The sequence below is a fragment of the Aquarana catesbeiana genome, linkage group LG03 (genome assembly GCF_042186555.1).
Source record: "Aquarana catesbeiana isolate 2022-GZ linkage group LG03, ASM4218655v1, whole genome shotgun sequence".
Lineage (NCBI taxonomy): Eukaryota > Metazoa > Chordata > Amphibia > Anura > Ranidae > Aquarana > Aquarana catesbeiana.
Genome location: NC_133326.1, coordinates 317,599,401 through 317,619,434, shown reverse-complemented (window position 1 = coordinate 317,619,434; position 20,034 = coordinate 317,599,401). Strand labels below are relative to the sequence as shown.

General features: G+C 38.8%; 1 protein-coding gene across 1 annotated transcript in view; it reads left to right on the top strand.

Annotated features, from left to right (window-relative positions):
• Window positions 1-20,034, top strand: part of UTP20 (UTP20 small subunit processome component) — a 141,541-nt gene that overhangs the window by 98,959 nt on the left and 22,548 nt on the right. The window contains exons 40-52 of the mRNA XM_073620375.1: window positions 449-531; window positions 3,494-3,750; window positions 6,362-6,501; window positions 7,691-7,847; window positions 7,955-8,053; window positions 9,537-9,704; window positions 10,889-11,055; window positions 12,236-12,383; window positions 12,865-12,981; window positions 14,985-15,155; window positions 15,256-15,384; window positions 16,068-16,178; window positions 16,534-16,613. Coding sequence (XP_073476476.1) covers window positions 449-531; window positions 3,494-3,750; window positions 6,362-6,501; window positions 7,691-7,847; window positions 7,955-8,053; window positions 9,537-9,704; window positions 10,889-11,055; window positions 12,236-12,383; window positions 12,865-12,981; window positions 14,985-15,155; window positions 15,256-15,384; window positions 16,068-16,178; window positions 16,534-16,613 — 1,827 coding nt within the window. The remainder of the gene's footprint in view (window positions 1-448; window positions 532-3,493; window positions 3,751-6,361; window positions 6,502-7,690; window positions 7,848-7,954; window positions 8,054-9,536; window positions 9,705-10,888; window positions 11,056-12,235; window positions 12,384-12,864; window positions 12,982-14,984; window positions 15,156-15,255; window positions 15,385-16,067; window positions 16,179-16,533; window positions 16,614-20,034) is intronic.

Genomic DNA, 20,034 nt, shown 5'->3' with positions numbered 1-20,034 from the left:
AAGAGCATGTTGCTCTTGGCAGTGTACAAGCACAAATCTTTGGGATGGCCAAATGTCAAATCTTTGGGATAGTCAAACATAGATCCTTATGATGACTGTCTTGAAGTAAAGGAAATTTTGGTGAGTGTTAGGAAAAAAAGATGTGTATAATGAATGGTTCAAATCAAAAACATATTATGAACTGAATTAAGTTGAATAATTTTTATATTGTGTAAAGCATACAAGATACCAGGTTCAGTATTGTAAACATTTCTAGTAGCTGGGAAATTTTACTTGGCAGCTACTTCATTAGCTGGATACCGTAATCAGTGCACAGATAACTGCATGGTGGCCAACACCTAGGTTAAATCTCCCTTCTGCAGGAGGATACATTTGCCAATTTAGCTATAGTATAAAACCGCACCCTTTTTTTTTATATATGTAAGTATTTTTTCTCCTGCTTAAATAGAATGCTGGTGACTGTACTTGATGCCTTCCACTTTGATTATGCCACCCTGGAGAAGCAGCTTCAAGAAGCCAACAATAGTGAAAGTAAGTGGACAAGCTTGTATCTTCCTTTTTGAAGCTGTTGGATTTTGGGGCTGCTTATAATAAAGAACTGCATGCTGATAAAACTTTTAAAGAAAGCAGTGTAAGTACCTGAATTTGCAGTCCCTGTACAGCAGAGCCATAGTATAAGAAGATTAAACAGCATAAGCAACCAACCTGTTCATGTGCTGCTAAGCATGCTGATAGGAAGATGAATCAGAGTAACAGAGCTGGGCACATCACTGTGCTACTTCTTACACTGTCCAGTAACAGGTTTGGGTAGATCCAGGATGACCTCAGCTCAGAAGAAGTGGGTTGAGTGATACTGGCCATCAGACTGAGGGACGTGCAGTAGAAGAAAAAAGTACTGGGGGAGGGGATATCACCAGATTGAAAGTGAATATTGCAGCAAAGACTCGTGTTTTTTACTTTTGGCTGGAGTTCTGCTTTAAGGTACTTTATGCATGCTTTTTACCTGTAAACACCCCTCTTGTGTAGCCATCCAAAAGCCACGAGACGGCTGCTAATCACCAACATCTTGGAGTTGATATCAATAGCCCCAGCAGATTCGTATCGGGAGTTGAGGGGAGGGGCAGAGATGCTGGGCCACAACAGAGTGTAATTGGAGACACTCAAAAGAGTAGAGGGCTATGATGTGCAAGGAGGGAGGGAGATGGGCTAGGGAATTGACTCTCCTGGAGAAGTTAAATCATCTAGTAAATGTAGCAGGACACTACATAGATACACAGTATGTCTCCTCAGATATGTTTTATATCCTAATAGGAAGTGAGGGTAAATTATTCTACTAGGAGCATAAGTGTCCATTAAATTCTAAACTTTCTCTGCACTATCCAACACTTAATAAAAAGTTTTGGCATGAATATGTATAAGTATGCATGTAGAAATGTATTCCCTCCCTTGTATTTTCCAAGGCCAACTCCATCTAAACAGCAAAAAAAATGCAGTTATAGGATTTACCTACTTTTTATGATCCACCCCCTCTGCTGTGTGGTAGAACATTTCTGAACCTGCTATTCATGCAGAATTAATGGACTGCCTTTAAAGTGTAGCTTTAGGGCAGTCAAATTTGAGAAAGCCCCTCTATATGTTGTATATGTTCCCATTCACACAGCATACCCAAAAATGTATTTAAAAATGTTTTATCTGTAGCGGTTTGTATGGATTATACACAGGACACTGTAGGCGGCATCTATTGCTTTGTATAGCTGGCAGATAGTAGTCAAAAGCAAGGGGTCATTTGTTTTTAATGTTCATTAACATACAGCCGTTCGGCCGGCTTCTGACGATGGTGCATGGCTGAAAAAGGTTGGCCAATGGCTGAGAGTGCTGACGGGAGTGTTCTGCTGAGGGGCCGTCCCCCTGTCAGAACACAATAGCACAGCAGGGGAGATTGCTGTACTAACATCGCATGGTTAGAGTCTACCTTTTCCGGTGCGACCCCCCTCATCACTAACCCTCTTTGAAAAACTATGTAAATCCGAGGATCCCATTTCTCACTCCATTTCCTTGCTTTATGAGATGCTGCAGTCTGCGGAATCTCAGAACAAACCAACATACATTAGGGAGTGGGAAAGGGACCTGGGACACACATTCACTGAGGTCCAATTGAATAACCTTTATCGGCTAACTCATAAAAGCTCAATAGACACCAAAACGCAGGAAAATTGTTTCAAACTATTAACCAGATGGTATAAGGTACCAACGAAATTGGCGAAAATCTATCCGACAGCTTCGGAGGCATGTTGGAGGGGCTGCGGGCTCAGGGGCACTTTCCTACATATTTGGTGGGAGTGCCCGAGGCTCCGACCCTTCTGGCTAGATGTCAGAGCCCAGATAAAGGCTATCCTAGACGTGGATTTACCGGACTCCCCATTGGAGTTCCTACTGCATGTGCCATCCACCCCACTAAGTCAATACCGGAAGTCGATACTCCCACATCTCTTGAATGCTGCACGGCGTTTGATCCCCGTCCACTGGAAATCAACCCATATTCCGGGACGCACTGAGTGGATGGGCCTGATTGACTCGGTTATGGCGGCGGAGGAGTGGATGGCAAAATGTAAAGATAAGTTTGACAAATTTTATGCAATCTGGGCAACATGGATACATTATAAGTCTAAGGACAGGGCGTCCCCCCTTCAGGTTTCCCCCGGGGCCGCTTCCTGTAGGTCGGACATTGTTGGAGCTGCTTTTTAAACGGCTTCAGAGGGTGAGGGCCACGGCGTACTTAATTCACCACCAGGATCCACATAATGATAATGATATTGCACTTTTACTGCACACAGCTGTGCTAGCCTTTAGGCAGATGTATCAGTGATTTTTAGACATACCCATCAACCTTCCCCACCAATTTCCCCCCCCCCCCCCCCCTTTTTTTTTTTTTTTTTTTTTTTTTTTTTTCCCCCATCTCCACCCCCCCCCCTATTTCCTGCCTGGGTCAAATCCTTAGACACTAACAGGATATTGTTTCCTTAACACAGTTACTGTTAACCTGACTAGTTATGAAAGTGGTCTCAACTATAGATTCCACCTCTATTACAAGGGTGGACGCAGGATGAGGAAGTCATAAGTATCTCACGTGACACACTTTCGTGGAGGTTTTAGTATAAGCTTGCACTATTTGTTTCTATTCAATCTTTAAAACACATCCTTTTCATATGTATGGTATTTGTATACCTTTATGGTACTGCATTGTGATTTATTGGATCCCCCCCTCCCCTTTTTTCTTTTTTATACCCTCTGTGTTATTATTTGTTATTTGTTATATTTGAAAAATATACAATAAAGATTATATAAAAAAAAAAAAAAAACATCGCATGGTTAGTACAGCGGCTCCCCCGGAGCTGTCAGTTTTTTTGTTTTCATTCAGCCCTGATGGGTTGAGCGTAAAAAAAATACTAGTGTGTAGTAGGCTTTTACACAACTGTCTTTTATTGTTCTAAAGGTACAAAGAATGCTGAGGAAAATATGGAGGATGAAGTGATGGATTTAGATCCAGAGGATGAGCAGATGGATACTCAAGACAATGAGAATTCCACCCAGCAAGACCCATCCGGAAAGGCTGATAATAATTTAAAACAAAAAATGCCATCAAACTGCCTTCCAAGAAACAAGGAAGAGTTGACATCACTAATAAATCACATTCAGGAGACAGTGAACAGCAACATCCTGCCTAAGCTGCAGAGGTGCCTAGATGCCAAGGTTGGTATTCTCTGTTTTAAATTCAAACCCAAAGTCTTAAAGACTTAGAAGATGAATAGATTAGTATAAAAAAGTTAAATGCTCATTAACTGTGAGGAAATTTAAAAAAAAACAAAGAACTATAAGACATTTATTTTTGTGACGATGATTTTGATGTGAAGAAAATTGCTATGATATAAAATTAGGAACCTTTGTAAAATGTTGTTTTGTGAATTAAAGAGGAAGTTTGGGCTCATAAAAATATAAATATACGTACCTACATCTGCTCCGCTGCAGCTGTTACATACGGGCTGTAAGACCAATAGCTGATCAATCATGTGACTGCTGATCGGGCAGCTCTCTGTCTCTGCATCCAGAGATGGGTTTCCCCCTCTGCTCTGTGCTGCTCCAGTGCTGACTGGAGTGACAGGGGGAAACGATGAGTGCTGCTGGTTCTGGCTCCCAGCCACACATTAAGAGTTAAAGCCAGCTGTCAATCAGACAGCTTTTTGACAATGGCTCATCTCTTTCCTTTCAGCTGCTAGTGGGTAATAGCCCACCATTAACTGACTTTAGTAAATGTAATCCTGTGACCAAAATAAGAAGTGTAAACATTTTTGGCTTTATTTCTCTTTTAATGCTAATAATTATTTAGTATAATTGAAATTGTTACAGTGGCTTGCGAAAGTATTCGGCCCCCTTGAACTTTTCAACCTTTTGCCACATTTCAGGCTTCAAACATAAAGATATAACATTTTTATTTTTTGTGAAGAATCACCAACAAGTGGGACACAATTGTGAAGTGGAACGAAATCTTTTGGATTTTTGAAACTTTTTTAACTAATAAAAAAATGAAAAGTGGGGCGTGCAAAATTATTCGGCCCCCTTGCGTTAATACTTTGTAGAGCCACCTTTTGCTGCGATTACAGCTGCAAGTCGCTTGGGGTATGTCTCTATCAGTTTTGCACATCGAGAGACTGAAATTCTTGCCCATTCTTCCTTGCAAAACAGCTCAAGCTTAGTGAGGTTGGATGGAGAGCGTTTGTGAACAGCAGTTTTCAGCTCTTTCCGTGGATTCTCGATTGGATTCAGGTCTGGACTTTGACTTGGCCATTCTAACACCTGGATACGTTTATTTGTAAACCATTCCTTTGTAGATTTTGCTGTATGTTTGGGATCATTGTCTTGTTGGAAGATAAATCTCCGTCCCAGTTTCAGGTCTTTTGCAGACTCCAACAGGTTTTCATCCAGAATGGTCCTGTATTTGGCTGCATCCATCTTCCCCTCAATTTTAACCATCTTCCCTGCTGAAGAAAAGCAGGCCCAAACCATGATGCTGCCACCACCATGTTTGACAGTGGGGATGGTGTGTTGAGTGTGATGAGCTGTGTTGCTTTTACGCCAAACATATCGTTTTGCATTGTGGCCAAAAAGTTCGATTTTGGTTTCATCGGACCAGAGCACCTTCTTCCACATGTTTGGTGTGTCTCCCAGGTGGCTTGTGGCAAACTTTAGACGAGACTTTTTATGGATATCTTTGAGAAATGGCTTTCTTCTTGCCACTCTTCCATAAAGGCCAGATTTGTGCAGTGTACGACTGATTGTTGTCCTATGGACAGACTCTCCCACCTCAGCTGTAGTTCTCTGCAGTTCATCCAGAGTGATCATGGGCCTCTTGGCTGCATCTCTGATCAGTCTTCTCCTTGTCTGAGCTGAAAGTTTAGAGGGACAGCCAGGTCTTGGTAGATTTGCAGTGGTCTGATACTCCTTCCATTTCAAAATGATCACTTGTACAGTGCTCCTTGGGATGTTTAAAGCTTGGGAAATCTTTTTGTATCCAAATCCGTCTTTAAACTTCTCAACAACAGTATTACGGACCTGCCTGGTGTGTTCCTTGGTCTTCATGATGCTCTCTGCGCTTTCAACAGAACCCTGAGACTATCACAGAGCAGGTGCATTTATACAGAGACTTGATTACACACAGGTGGATTCTATTTATCACCAGTCATTTAGGAGAACATTGGATCATTCAGAGATCCTCGCTGAACTTCTGGAGTGAGTTTGCTGCACTGAAAGTAAAGGGACCGAATAATTTTGCACGCCCCACTTTTCATTTTTTTATTAGTTAAAAAAGTTTCAAAAATCCAAAAGATTTCCTTCCACTTCACAATTGTGTCCCACTTGTTGGTGATTCTTCACAAAAAATAAAAATTTTATATCTTTATGTTTGAAGCCTGAAATGTGACAAAAGGTTGAAAAGTTCAAGGGGGCTGAATACTTTCGCAAGCCACTGTATATTTCTGTGAGAAGACTGGCAGGCACAATGTAACACAGGTATTTTATTGGTATATTGCAGCTTTTATATTAATGAACTATGAACTGTTCAGTTATAGAAAAAAAAACATGCCATATTGCCCATGAATCTTAACAGTCATCACAGTTTATAACATTCTTCTTACTATAAAAGAATAGTGATTTTGTACTCATTTAAAACTTGTCACTTTTGAATAAAAAAATGTTAACTAGTCATTTTGTGTTTAATATCTTCCTTGTGGTAAGACATTGTTAAAAGCTCCCATTATAATTTCAGAAACGCACTTTGTCATGTATATTTTATTCATTGTGTGCGCAGGTAAAGAGTGAGGAAGAGCACAAGCTGGTGAAAACCAAAGCTGTGAGTGAAGAGGAAGTGGTCCGTGTCCCTATAGCATTTGCCATGGTGAAGCTAATGCAGACACTTCCACAAGAGGTGATGGAAGTCAATCTGCCCAGGTATCAAAAAATATCTTTATTTGCAGGGCATGCAGAGTTGCTTGGACCAATCAGTCTTGTTGTTTCAGGATAACTGAATATTTCATAGTGCAGAGACTTTAGAATCTCAGTTGTATTTATAGTGTACTGTATGTCAGGGTACAGAAATGCACTCAACTCCTAATTTCTGTTCTTGGCTAAGAAAAGACAGCATTTTTGTAGAGTGACATTGGTCCTACCCAGTGTTCTTTTGCTAAACTACTTAAACCCTTTCACTCCCCCATCTCCAGAACATAACGTGTTTCCCTAAAAATAAGACCGGGTCTTATATAAATTTTGACAACAAGAGACACAGTAGGGCTTTTTTTTTTCGGGGTAGGTCTTGCCATGTAATGTGCTGTCTTCTCTCACCCACTCCCTCCCTGCCTGTCAGGAATCCCCAGTGTGAACCGAGGTAAAATGCTTGTAAAATCCTATAATCCACTCTATTACAGTAGTATATAATGTACAATGTGTGTGTTTCTGTAATAGAATTGTGCCAGATACCTTTGTTATAGCGCCGGAGCTCTCTTCCCCACTCCAAGCACTGCAGAGGGGCGGTCGAGATCCCCCGCTGACAGCTGGGAGAAGGGGAGGAGAGCAGCGGGAGGTCAGCTGGGCGCAAAGCGGCACTGTACCAAAGGTATTTGGCACAATTCTATTACAGAAACACACACATTGCACATTATATACTACTGTAATAGAGTGGATTCTAGGATTTTACAAGCATTTTAAACTAGGGCTTATTTTCAGGGTAAGGCTTATATTGCAGCCCTCCTGGAAAATAACAGTAGGTCTTATTTTCAGGGTAGGTCCTAATTTCGGAGAAACACGGTAGAAACTAATTGTTCTGTTGTCAAAAATAAGAGCTAATTACTCTCCTTGACATGACGCAGGAAGTGTGCACAGGACAACTCTGAATTTCTGACATGATCAAAAGGTATTTTGAGCATATTTGAACAGATAAAACACACTTGATGGTAAATTTAACAAACCAAAAGAGAAAAATATGTAATAGAAGTTTGTTGTCGGGGTTTAAATACAATTTATTTTTTTTTTTTTGAGGGGGGAAAAAAAGAAAAAAGATTCTGGTGTTAGCTTTGTGAATTGAGCCTATATTAACAAAGACTATAATAATTTATACTTTTTCCTTTCCCTATTACTTTGCCAGTATCCTGTTAAAGGTATGTGTCCTCCTGAGAAACCGATTTCAAGAAATCCGCGATCTTGCAAGAAACACTCTAATTAAGATTCTGGAAACCCTTGGGCCTCGTTATCTGCACTATGTGTTAAAGGAGATGCAAACTGTTTTAGTTAAAGGATACCAGGTAATGTTAATGTAATGTTAATTCATTTTAATATCAAATATGTTATGTTATTATTGCTATTTTTCATATCTATATATGTCTCTCTTTTTTTTTTTATTCAATGTTAGGTGCATGTGCTGACGTTTTCTGTGAACCTGTTTTTAAAAGGACTTACTGCCAATCTTAAAAGCGGTGACCTTGATGGCTGTATAGAAACTTTGATCCAGGTAAATAAAACTAATCTAGGAATGAGACTGTAGCAGAGAAGGTGAACTCCTCTGTATAACTTCTCTGTGTCGGATTTTAAACCACCCACTGAAAGTGATAAGAGGTTTTGGTTTTTTTTTTGTTTGTTTTTAATTTTTTTTGGCAGTCAGTTGTAAAGTTTTACAGGAACGTTATGTTTATAATTTGAATAAACAAGATATCAGAGTACCTTATAAAAAACACATTTATTGAATATACCTGGGTAAGGCAATCACAAATAAGTGTTAAAGGATAAGTTCACCTTTACAAATAAATAAATGCAAAAATGTTTTTTTGCAGGTGAAAAATGTGCATTTAAATTTTTTTTCGTTAGGAGCCTGTAAAGCATTGCACATTGTAATGCAATGGTCCTGCAAGACTGTGTAGCTGTCTGCCCGTACTTCTGATACAGGCAGGCAGTTACTGAATGACAGGAAGCTCAATGAACTACATAGAGCGCTCATCAGCGCCCTGGTAGTTTAATAAGAACTACAAGCCGTCGGCCACAAAGGCTGTCGGCACATGTAGTTCACAGGGATCTGTGAATCAATGATGCAAATGTGTGTGGGTGGAGCCTCATATGGCCGCGCACTCTTTGTGTTGTGACAGCGAGTGTGTGGAGAAGATCCCTGGCTCACTGTCACAAGGGGGAGCGGATCTTGGGGAGGATGTCAAATGCTGAACATGTTACACCCTAAATATGGGTGTAGCATGTGGCATCTTCAGAGAGGTGAACTTATCCTATAAGGAGCCTTGCCCTGCTCTATTAGCAGTTGACGAGTGATCATGTGATGGTCTTTTTTATCAAGTGTGATTTCTTTCAGTCATCCTGGCTGAGGTTAACAAATCAAGATAGGTCCCTTTTAAATACCAGTAGGTTGTACTAATAAACCTAACTGATAGGTAAAACACACTTTATTGCTTGCATACATTGTGGTTAAACACAATTGGTTACACATAGAATGATGACCACAACATACCGGGATATACAATGTAATACTGACATAAAATCACACACATAGGTTGGACTTGTGTCTTTTTTCAACCTCGCCTACTAATGATGTCAGTGCATGGTGAGAGTGTGATGACAATATATTATTTTCAACAAAGGAACAGTGCATGTATTTAGATGTCAGTGAGTCCCATTATGAAGAGTACATTCCACAGACACCACAGAGACTGAAAAAAAAACAATATTACAAGCCACAAATTAGACTTTACAAGGACAGTCAGTAAGGACTAGTATCCAAAAATGTCAGACTTTTTCCCAAACACATGTCTGCGAGGACAACACTGAAAATAAAGATATATATATATATATATATATATATATATAATGCTTTTTTGTAAAAATATATTTAGAACATCTGTATAGAAATAAAATGTAACATTCAATAGTTTCATATTTTATGAATGGCGTCAACACGTCAGATGTTTACCATGCACATTTTGTGTTCCCTGAAGATTTTCAACAATGAGCTGTTTGGAAACATTGCAGAGGAAAAAGAAGTGAGAGGGATAGTCTCTAAAGTGATGGAAGCTCGAAGCAGCAAAAGCTTTGATTCCTATGAACTGCTTGCTCAGTTTATTGGAAAAGACCAGGTTGTAAAATTGATCCTGCCTTTAAAAGAGGTAAGATATGTGTAACTGGAAAAGCATGCATGTTTTAATCTTACAACAGAATCGGAGCTATGCCGTATTCATTTCCTGTTGTACTGTAGATAAGTTGTAAAAAAAATTGTAATATTTCTGTGACATTCAGAAAATGATGATTTAAAGTGTTGCCTCACCAGTAATTTAACAGTACAAACAAATGACCACTGGCCTTTACAGCAAGGAACACTGGAAGGGTGATGCATGTCAAACAGAACCCTAGAGATTTCCAAGCTCAACTTACCAACTAGCCTGCGACCAACCAAATTATCCTGTCTAACAATATGCGTTAAAAAGAGGGGTTTAGTCTGCACACATTTGCAAATACATGTGTAAGCTACAGGCCCCTTCTAGGCACCCCAAGTACTTGGATTTGACCTGGTATCAGCCTCTTGCAATTCCCTGTACAGGGAGAGGAACAAACGGCACAAGGAACAAATTAATTGTGCTGCAATGCTTACGTGATAACAAGAAGAGAGATCGGAGATGAGCTTATTGGTCTGCTGATTCTCATTTAGTCCCCATGCACACTTCAAAAACGCCACATTTAAGGGTGTTAAAACACCCCTTTGCCTTTAGCCTATGTGTCATAGACATGTAGAGGCAGAAAAAAAAAACATCACTTGCGTGTAGAGTAGGAGTGTTTCAGAAGAAAAAAAACGCTGAACACGCATAAAGGTGTGTAAGCACGTCTAAATGCGCCTAAGCACTGGGTGCATTACATAAACATCTAAACCCATGACGTGCCTAAATGTGTTTTTAACGCTACTTGGGGTTCAGAAGAGCTGAGCAAATGGGGTGCTTGAGGCCTTACTGTCCAGTGACAGACTGGGGGTGAGGAGGAGCAAAACCCTTAATTACTACTTAACTTGAAATGAGAAAAATGAAGTCTCCTGCTCTGTCAGAAAAGGACTGTGCTGTATGGCAGACCTTTATAAATCTCAGAACTGGATGAACAGAAATACAAATCCTTTGGGAGGTAAAACCATGCAATGTATATTTATATGTGTGTTTACCTGTTCAGGCCAAAGGCCAGCTTTAAGATTGATGTAAGCTGATGTATGACTTTCAGCCTTGTTGTGTTTACCGTCTTTAAATACTGCTATAAGATGTGTTTATAGACATTTCATTGGCAGAACTATATGGTTCCTAATGTTTTGCAGATTTTAGAGAAGACAACAAGTTTGAAGATTGCTCGCAAAGTACATGAAGCTTTCCGTAGAATTGTGTTTGGTTTAGTAGCCAATGAAGATATGTCTGCAGAATCCATTCTTTTACTGAGTTTTGGTCTGATTAGTGAGAACCTTCCACTCCTAACAGAGAAAGACAAGTATGTTATATTAAAGGGGTTTTATACTTTGCTTGTTAATGGAGGTAACTCCAGCATTAAAATCTTTCATGCATGTTGTGGGGTGGGCAGGTTTGCAGAGGAGTTTTTGTGCCTTTGTTCCTCAGTTTAGCATGAGATGCACATTGATTAGAATAATATAATCTCTTATAGACAAGTATATTATTATCAGACAGTGATCTACAAATTACTTTTAGTAACTTTTTTACTTGACTTTTTATATTATAAAATGGTAGCTGGGCTCTTTTATGTTATTTAAAAACAGTACAGTGCAAGCTGGAATCATCTTAATGTTGACATGGTAAACGTGTAACAGGGTTGAGTTAGTGCAGAACTTTGCATAAAAGTGACTTCAACTTCACCAACAGTTTATATAAATAAGAATAGCGAGACTTGTAGACAAGTACTGTATCCTTAAAAACCTTTCCTGAGATAAATACATAGGACTGCCATTGTTGGGCTCCTTTTGAAAATGTTAGTTGCTTGGCGGCTATGGTGACCCACTTGCCTCAGTACTTCAAATCACTGTTCTCGAACAGGCTTGCTTATTTGTAAAGTTAGGGTAAAGTCTCAAGTCCTGATCTTCATACTTGTTCTGGGTCAATTGACCTAAACTGTTGAAGCAATTGTGTCAGCATGACAGTCAGGTAACTAGAGTTTGCCGAAATAATATCTAGCCACCTGTTGGGCTGCTTAAGCAGATACCTCATTGACTTATAAACACCTTTAATATTGTAAGTTGTAGTAAGCATGGACTCTGTACTTTATCATACCCTTTTACTTTCACGTTTTTAAATAGTGTTTGTAAATTAATTTAAAGTAACATTCTGTATCATGTACTTTTTAAATGAATAATTCTTATTAAAGGCAAACTTTTGTGGTTGACTTAGAATGTCTTTGTTTCCCTTACCTCTACAAATAATAATATGTGGATGGTAACACTGATATACTAAATATAACGTGATGTATATTGATTGGGTCAGTTGAACCTGGGCATTGAATATCCTGCTCATGCATGCCAATAGCGCTTATATTCCCAAGTTCCTGGCATACATTGACCATGATTTATATGATGTCTCTCACCTGCATCTTTTTGGGGGATAAGGGAATGGGAAGGAGGTTCTAAAATTATTATACTGACATTTTTATCTTTTCCTTTCAGGAATAAAAATTCAGAAATGCTCCCTCCAGATCCACGCCTTAAGCCTCAGAGCTGTTTGATAATTCAGCCGCCTCTTCCTCGTGGAGGGCGCAAAGCAGCTGTTAGCACAAAGACCAACATGCATATTCTTGTAGATACTGGACTCAAGGTTAGTGACAACAGACAAATGTACACATTTTCTGCTGATCTTTTTGTTTCTCTTTAACTCAGATCTTTGAAACATGCAGGGAAAAATTATTTAATTTGTTAGTGTTCATCCAGTTTTGTGCCTGGTTAAGCAACTTACATAGCAGCCTAAACGACAAGTGAGCCAATAACAAAAACTGTGATTTACTATTTTATTAAAAGGCATAAAACTCTATTTAGAAAATTAGTTTCTTCATTAAAACATGCAAAACCAGATTCTTGTTGAAATGATTCAGAATTCATAGATCCCTATGAGGAAGCCCCTTAGCTAAATGAATCTTCAAAGTAATAAGATTACAAGCAGATTCAACTTATTTTGTGGGCCTGCATAATATGAGCAGGTCCAAGTTTCTTACTTATCCTAATGTGGTAAATATTTTGGCTGGAAGTAGATATTTTCAGTGTTATTTAGATCAATTTATTTGTGTGTTTCCATGGTACAGCTGCTTCACGTGAGTTTGAAAAAATCCAAAGTAAACTCTTCTGAGGAACATGCCTTAGAAATGCTGGATCCCTTTGTGCAGATACTGATTGGCTGCCTACAGTCTATGGATGTAAAGGTGAGGCTATGAGTTGACATATCTAGAATATCACATGTGTGTTTAATAAGTAGAATCAATGTGTGCTTTAAACTGAAACTGCAGGATCAACTAAAGGTGTAGATGAGTCGCATACTATATACTGTATATGAACTGCCTTACCTGCCCCAGGTTTTGTAACTGCATTTAATCCATCTTGTTGTTTTGTACTCTTTCAAATTGCACTTACAGGGTCACTTTACTGTTCCCTGTTTCAGCTTCACAGCTTCCTATATTTATTCATGCGTATTGTGCATTTTATCTGCGTGCCTGGATGTCCACTTTTAACTCTGGTATCAAACTCATCGATGAAATATTAAAATCTTTGTACAAGGAATGGGTACAGAAAAACAGTGTATGAAAGAAGATTATAGTGTTTGTAAAGGTTCAATTCTTTTTTAATTAAATAACAAACATGGTATTATTATCTGCTCTGTGCAGTGGTTTTGCAAAGAGTGGCCTCTATCCTCCTTATTTCGGGTCCCCTGCTGGCACCCCTCCCCTCCTGCTCAGTGTTCCCATATCAAGCAGCTTACTCTGGGGGCACTTGGGCATGCTCATTCCCGAGCCACCTCTGTGTCTATGAGACACAGAGCGTGGCTTGGGCCCGACCCCCGCTCCCTTCCCACTGGCTGTGATTGACTATCGCTGCTGTGTCTAAGCCAATGGGGAGACAGAGACCCGAGAGAGCTTCTGCTCTCGTGCACATCGCTAAATCAAGATTGGGCTTAGATAAGTATTGGGGGGAGCTGCACACTGAAGGTTTTTTACCTTCATGCATAGAATGCATGAAGGTAAAGAAACCTTCAGCCTTTACAACCACTTTAATGTGCATTTCCTGCATGTGTTCATAAACTTGGGAAACAGTACAATTTTTTTTGAATCTACTTTTAAAACTGCACTACTTATTTTATTTTATGATCTATGGTCTATAAAACACATTACTAAAATAATTAATGTAGCCTTAAACAATGTTCATATCAGGGAGTGAAGGCTTCACATATAGCAGTTACTTTGTTTGAAAATTTTTAAAAAGCCGTAGAGGTCAAAAGGAAAAAAAATCTGCTTTAAAGTTTAGCTTCTACTACTGTGGTTGACATGAATACCACGAATGATCATTTTTTGCATCCATTTTCTTGTGATACTTTCTGGTAGCCTAATGTTTATAGATACATTATCAAGCTGGAGTATTACTACATACATAAAAAGGCATATCAATCGTTATAATAATGTTTAATTTATCGAATAGAGAAACGTTTGGGACCTTATTTTATAAATGCCAGTTTCCCTTTGATTTTGGTCCCTGATTCACAAAACCTTTAGGTGAAAGCAACTCTTCTAGTTTGAAAGGCAAATGTTAGCAACCTACCGAGGTTTTCATAAACCCCAGTTCATTAATTATACCTCTTCCAAGGAGAAAAGAGCCTCATATCCTGAGACCTTTTAGCATTGGAGAGCACTGATGCTATTTTTGTAATTCCTCTGAAAGCATCCCTCTCAATGCTGAAGGACATATACAGTAGGCTGGTATGAGCATGATGGGGACATCTCTTGCCTTGGAGAAGAAAATCATTTGCTTTGTTTGCAGGATAGTGTGGATAAAGTGTGTTTTATTGTCTCTAAAAATTGTGGTACACCTTAACCCTCATAGCATTTGCATGCGAACAAAAGTTGTGAAGGATTGATGTATTGAACAAACAGAAGCAGACTTCAGTTATGAAACTGGAAGCTAAAAGGCCCTTGTTGGCCAAATCTGGGAGAAAACTGTCTTTGTCCACACAGCTGTCCACTGGTTTGAAATCCCTGCTCTTCTCCCTCTTTATGCAGCTTTTCCGGGACAGATCAGAGTAATGCTGATTTGTCAGCGCCATCACATAGTATAGCTCTGATCCCTCTCGGAAGCCCAAGATGTCATATTCAGAACTAAGCAAAAATATCTGTGTTGTGCAAATGGTAACATGTTGAACATTTATCTTCCTATATAGGTCATCACTGGAGCTCTGCAGTCCCTCATCTGGATTCTTAAGTTTCCATTACCCTCTATAGAGAAGAGCACAGAGGAGCTGATTAAACAGCTTTTCCTGTTGTTAAAGGATTATGCAAAAGCAGGTGCTGCCAGAGGTCAGAATTTTCATCTGGTGGTTAGCTGTTTCAAGGTAAGGATTTTTTTTTTTTTTTTTTTTTAGAGAACACTACATACAAGTATCACATGATTCTATCATGGTATAACCATTTTGCTTATTTGTATTTTTACAGTGTGTTACTATACTGGTTCGAAACATGACGGGAACCATTACAGAGAAACAGCTGCAAGTGTTGCTGGGTTATGCTGAAGAAGATCTCTATGATTCTTCACGACAAGCCACTGCATTTGGTTTGTTAAAGGTTAGTTCTCCTACCAGCATTATTGACCAGCTCAAGGGGTCCACTTTCAATGTGTGTTTAATCTAATGTAAACCAGCCTGCTTTAAGTTATGTAATAGGTCCTGTAATAATTCAGCAGCCATTATGTAACTGTGTGATGATTTCTAATATTAAAGCAAAGTGTCCTTTTTAAAGAGTAAATCCAAGTAAAATTAAATTGGGATCTGGTAATACTGAACAGTAAAAAACAGTGCTAATGATAGGGAGTCCACATAATTTACATTTATTTATTGTTTTAATAATTCTTGAAACCAGATTCCTCAGGCTTTTCATAGTGTTTATGTATAGAAATTGTGCCACTCATCACGTGGTTCTGTGCTGTAGTGCTTCTAATCCTGCTTCAATGTGAATTGGTGCGGTTCAACTGGGCTCAAAGAGAGGTTAATGTTGGCCTGTGTTTTTTGCAGGTTTAAGGCCCCTCAGAGGGTGACAAAAACCGATTATAGTGATATTTCCTGCAAGTTAGTCAGATATTAATGATGAATGCTAGGATAGCTCAACAGTTTAGAATACGCACAATCTTAATGCCTGTATTATTTCTACAGTTGAGTGCTTTTTGTTTTCCTTTAATAAACTTGTTCCAGTGTTTACTATGTTTACATACACAATATTAAATGTAATAATTTTGTTTTGTTATTTTAAAGGCTATTGTATCTAGAAAGCTTATTGTTCCTGAGATTGACGATGTCATGCAGAAGGTAGCAAAGTTAGCAGTGACTTCCCAGAGTGAGCAAGTGAGAGTTCAGTGCCGACAGGTAAGGAGACAGGCTGGAACTGTATACATCAAATAAACGTATGTTCTTGTTGCATGTTAGAAAAAACAAAGAAATGCATTTACAAAAAAGTTCACAAAACTAAAACACTTTCAAATGAAAGTAGCCAACACAAATTAATGATCCAAATAAGCTGTATACAGTTTCACATCAACATGTATTATTGTTTGCATTCTCAAATTAACCTGCTCCAGCTAATGGAGCCTATGGTATTTAAGCATTGTGTTCCCAATCCTTCATTCTCCCATGTCATTTACATGAGGGATAATTCTTTGTTAAACTGTTTCTTTTACTTGCTTACACTACCAATTTGATTGTCTTATAAATGTCTTTCCAGATATTCCTGAAGTATTTGCTTGACTATCCTCTGGGTGACAAACTGAAGCAAAGCTTAGAGTTTATAATTGCACAACTAAAGTAAGTTGAATTGTGTTATTCCAACCAACTATTCTTATTTCGATCAGATTTCTCACTATCCTTGATTTGTGCATAGACATGAATGCTCCTATCATAGTAGTGTGCATCTCTCAGCACTTAGCAGTTGCACCCAGTGCTGGCATTATTCTGGCAAGTAACTCAGCCTGAACACCGATTTCCAATACTGAGATTAATCTGAGTGCCTACTGAAGAGTGCCCATAGAGAATCTGCATAAATGGGCAACTGTTAGCTTTTGAAAATCCCTCTGACTGACCATAGGCATTTATCATTGTTTTATTTATTGAAAGGATAGAATCTTATGCTGTGTTTTACTTTTAGTAGTGGATAAATATTCCACTTTTCTGAATTATACCATCAAATGCATTGTTCATTTTTTGATGCCTAAATGCAAACCTGTTGGGGGGTGCAGGGGACGTTGGAGGAATCTGGCCTTCCAATCAACATTTTGAAATTTTGTCTGATGTGGTACTCTGGCCTAAGCAGTCTCCTTGGCTTTCCACCTCAACCAGGACATTGATCTTCTGTCCCTCTATCTGGCTCCAGATCACTCTCTTGGATGATTGCTTGGATGTAGTTTTTGCTGTGCGTATCTGATTCGCAGCCACTGAATCGGAAGTTAGTCCTTTTCTCTAGTTCATCTTTGGCTTTTATATTTTAACATTTTGTAGTTTTGCATCTTGATTGTTTTCACACATCCAAACACATTTAAACACTTTAAAGTGAGCGAACAAACAGCATTTTTATAGATCAGCCATATGCCCTCTTTTATTAGACCACTTAGCGCTATTATTCACCTACTTCATATTTAGTTGCTAAGCAAATTGGTACATTTCTTCATGGCTATTTACAGGATCAATTCACTGCATTTTTTACTGTTAATGTATATTATGTGTGGAGTGAGAAAGCAATTGGAATACATTTCCTGTTCTTTATTGTTACTGTGCAAACATATAATGCATAAAAAGGTGTTATGAATGATGTGTGTATACTTGAGCTACTGATATGGTTCTTTCATTGACATGAAACTTTCTTTACAAGTCATGAAAATAGTTTGAGGGAATGGGGTGTATTAGTTTGATTAAATTTGTCTTTTTCAGGTTCATATAACTCTGTTGCCTCCAAAATATTCAGCCATTACTTGATTTAGTAATGTTAACAATGCATTCAGTTGGGTTGACATAAGGATACAGGTGGAGGTGACCTGTGTTTGGCCATACACTAGTAGAATTGAATTCAAAATGTTTAGTTCAAGAATGTTTGGTCAGTTTTATAATTGATAATGGGGTCAAATCAACGTTCTTTTTCGACCGCAGTGACAGTGAAAGTGGTATTTGTTCAGGAAAGTCCGTTCATTCCACATTCAAATGTTAAAAACAAATGACTTTTTGAAGTATTTTTAAATGATATTTGTCATTAAATTATTTAGTTGATTAGTACTGAGAATTTGTGTATGAATGTTTATTTGAAAATTTACTGGCCAGCTTTACTTTCTCCATTTCTTACTAGGGGGTTTAGCAAATTACTAGAGCTAAAGTCCTGCCTGTAGGAGGCTGGATACAAAGTTAAATGTTTGTTTTACTACTGGCATTACTGCTCAATAAGAAGTATAAGATTAAGATTGGCTCCCTAACTGTTTTGAGAGAAACATTAATCATTTTTTTCTATTTACAAAATATATATATAATCTCAATTACACTGTTTATAGTGTAAGTCCAACGTAGTATAACGTACATTGTATCCTTTATCCTACAAGACATTCTGCATCACTAAGCCTTTGGAAGGCGCAGGTTATGGAGTAAACAACAGTTTTTTTTCCCCTAGCTTTAATGTAACCTTTTACTATTTAGATTTGGTGGTCGTTTCACCTCATTACCGGAAGCGGCTCCCTTTCTAATGAAGTAGTGGTTATAAGACTCCTAACCGCACACTTCTGGCTGACGTTTTTTTTACTAAAGATGCAGGCTGATCGTTTGCTATCTCACCTGTTGCCTGATACTTCAGAGACACTCTACATTATTGTGATTCCTTCGTACCAAACACACTGAACCTCTTCAGTTCAGTTCACATCTGTTCTGTGAGTACCATGCAGGGGAAGATCCTCACCTAGCAATAATGGATTATAGGCGCTTGGGAGCAGGAGCACTTGGGACAACAGCAGGGATTCTGCTGAAGGTCCAGAAGAAACTCCAAGGACCTCTCAGGTCTTACACTGACACCCCTCGAACTCCCAGATTTGGGCTCCCTCAAAAATTCACAACAAACAGCCTGTTTGACTAAAACAGAATTCTCTGCCACTATGTCTGATCTATTCCAAAGGTTATCTTCACTTCTAGAATCTGTGGGTGCTAAAATCCATAAACGCTTTTCTTTATCAAAAGTGCCTGACTTTGCTTATCCTTTCTGTCCAGCTCCTTCATTCATAGAAGCTTTACTACAGCTACTATGAATGGAGGATGGGCAGATGATTGCAAGGTCTGACTCCTCCATTCATAGATCATGTTTGTCAAAGACTCCCTATGCCTTTCAGTGGTGTAGGTGGCCCTTTATTTACCCAATGCTATTCATAAATGGCTCTAGATAAATGGCTGTCGGGTGGCTGATCCGCCCCGGTAAGCGATGTGTACTGAGCTTTGATTGGTCATTGCAGCAATTATATGGTACTATTTACAGCGCTGATCCCTCCTTTTCCCCCCACAGCAGGTCAAGGAGAGGGACTGAGAACTTGCGAACAGAGACAGAATGAATAGATCAGCACCTGCATAGTCATTCATTCTGTTTCAGTGACACAGGAATCTTTTTTTTTTTTTTTAACCCCTTCATGCCCCCTCCTTCTCCATGCTATCTCCAAGTGACCTGTGCATTACCCCTTTTGTGACTCCCTTATCATGCACATCTGAATATCAACCCCTTTACCTCCTCTATCCAGTGTGTGTGTGAGACGGGTACATTAACCCCTTCACTTTCTCCGTCCTCTGTGTATGACCAGTGCATTAATGTATCTGATGCACCAATCTCAAGCTCCATGTTTAACCCCCTCAATACTAGTCTGTTTTCCAATTTTTTTTAAATGGCGGCAAAAAAGAGATCACCTTGGGGCATCATATTTTGAAAATGGGGTCATTTCAGGGGTTTTCATACTATTCTGGCATTTTGATTTTAACAGAAAATATAAGAAACATTTTTTTTTTGTTCACATTTGTTGGTCTTTTTTACAGTACAAAATAAAAAACTCAGTGGCTATTAAATACCACAAAAACACAATCTGTCAAAAAAAAAAAAATTGATATAAAACTCATTTGGGTACAGTGCTGCATGACTTGTCAGTCAAAATATAACAGCCCCCAAAACTGAAAAATAGCCTGAAGGAGTATTACAGGCTGGTACTCAAGTGGGTGAAGA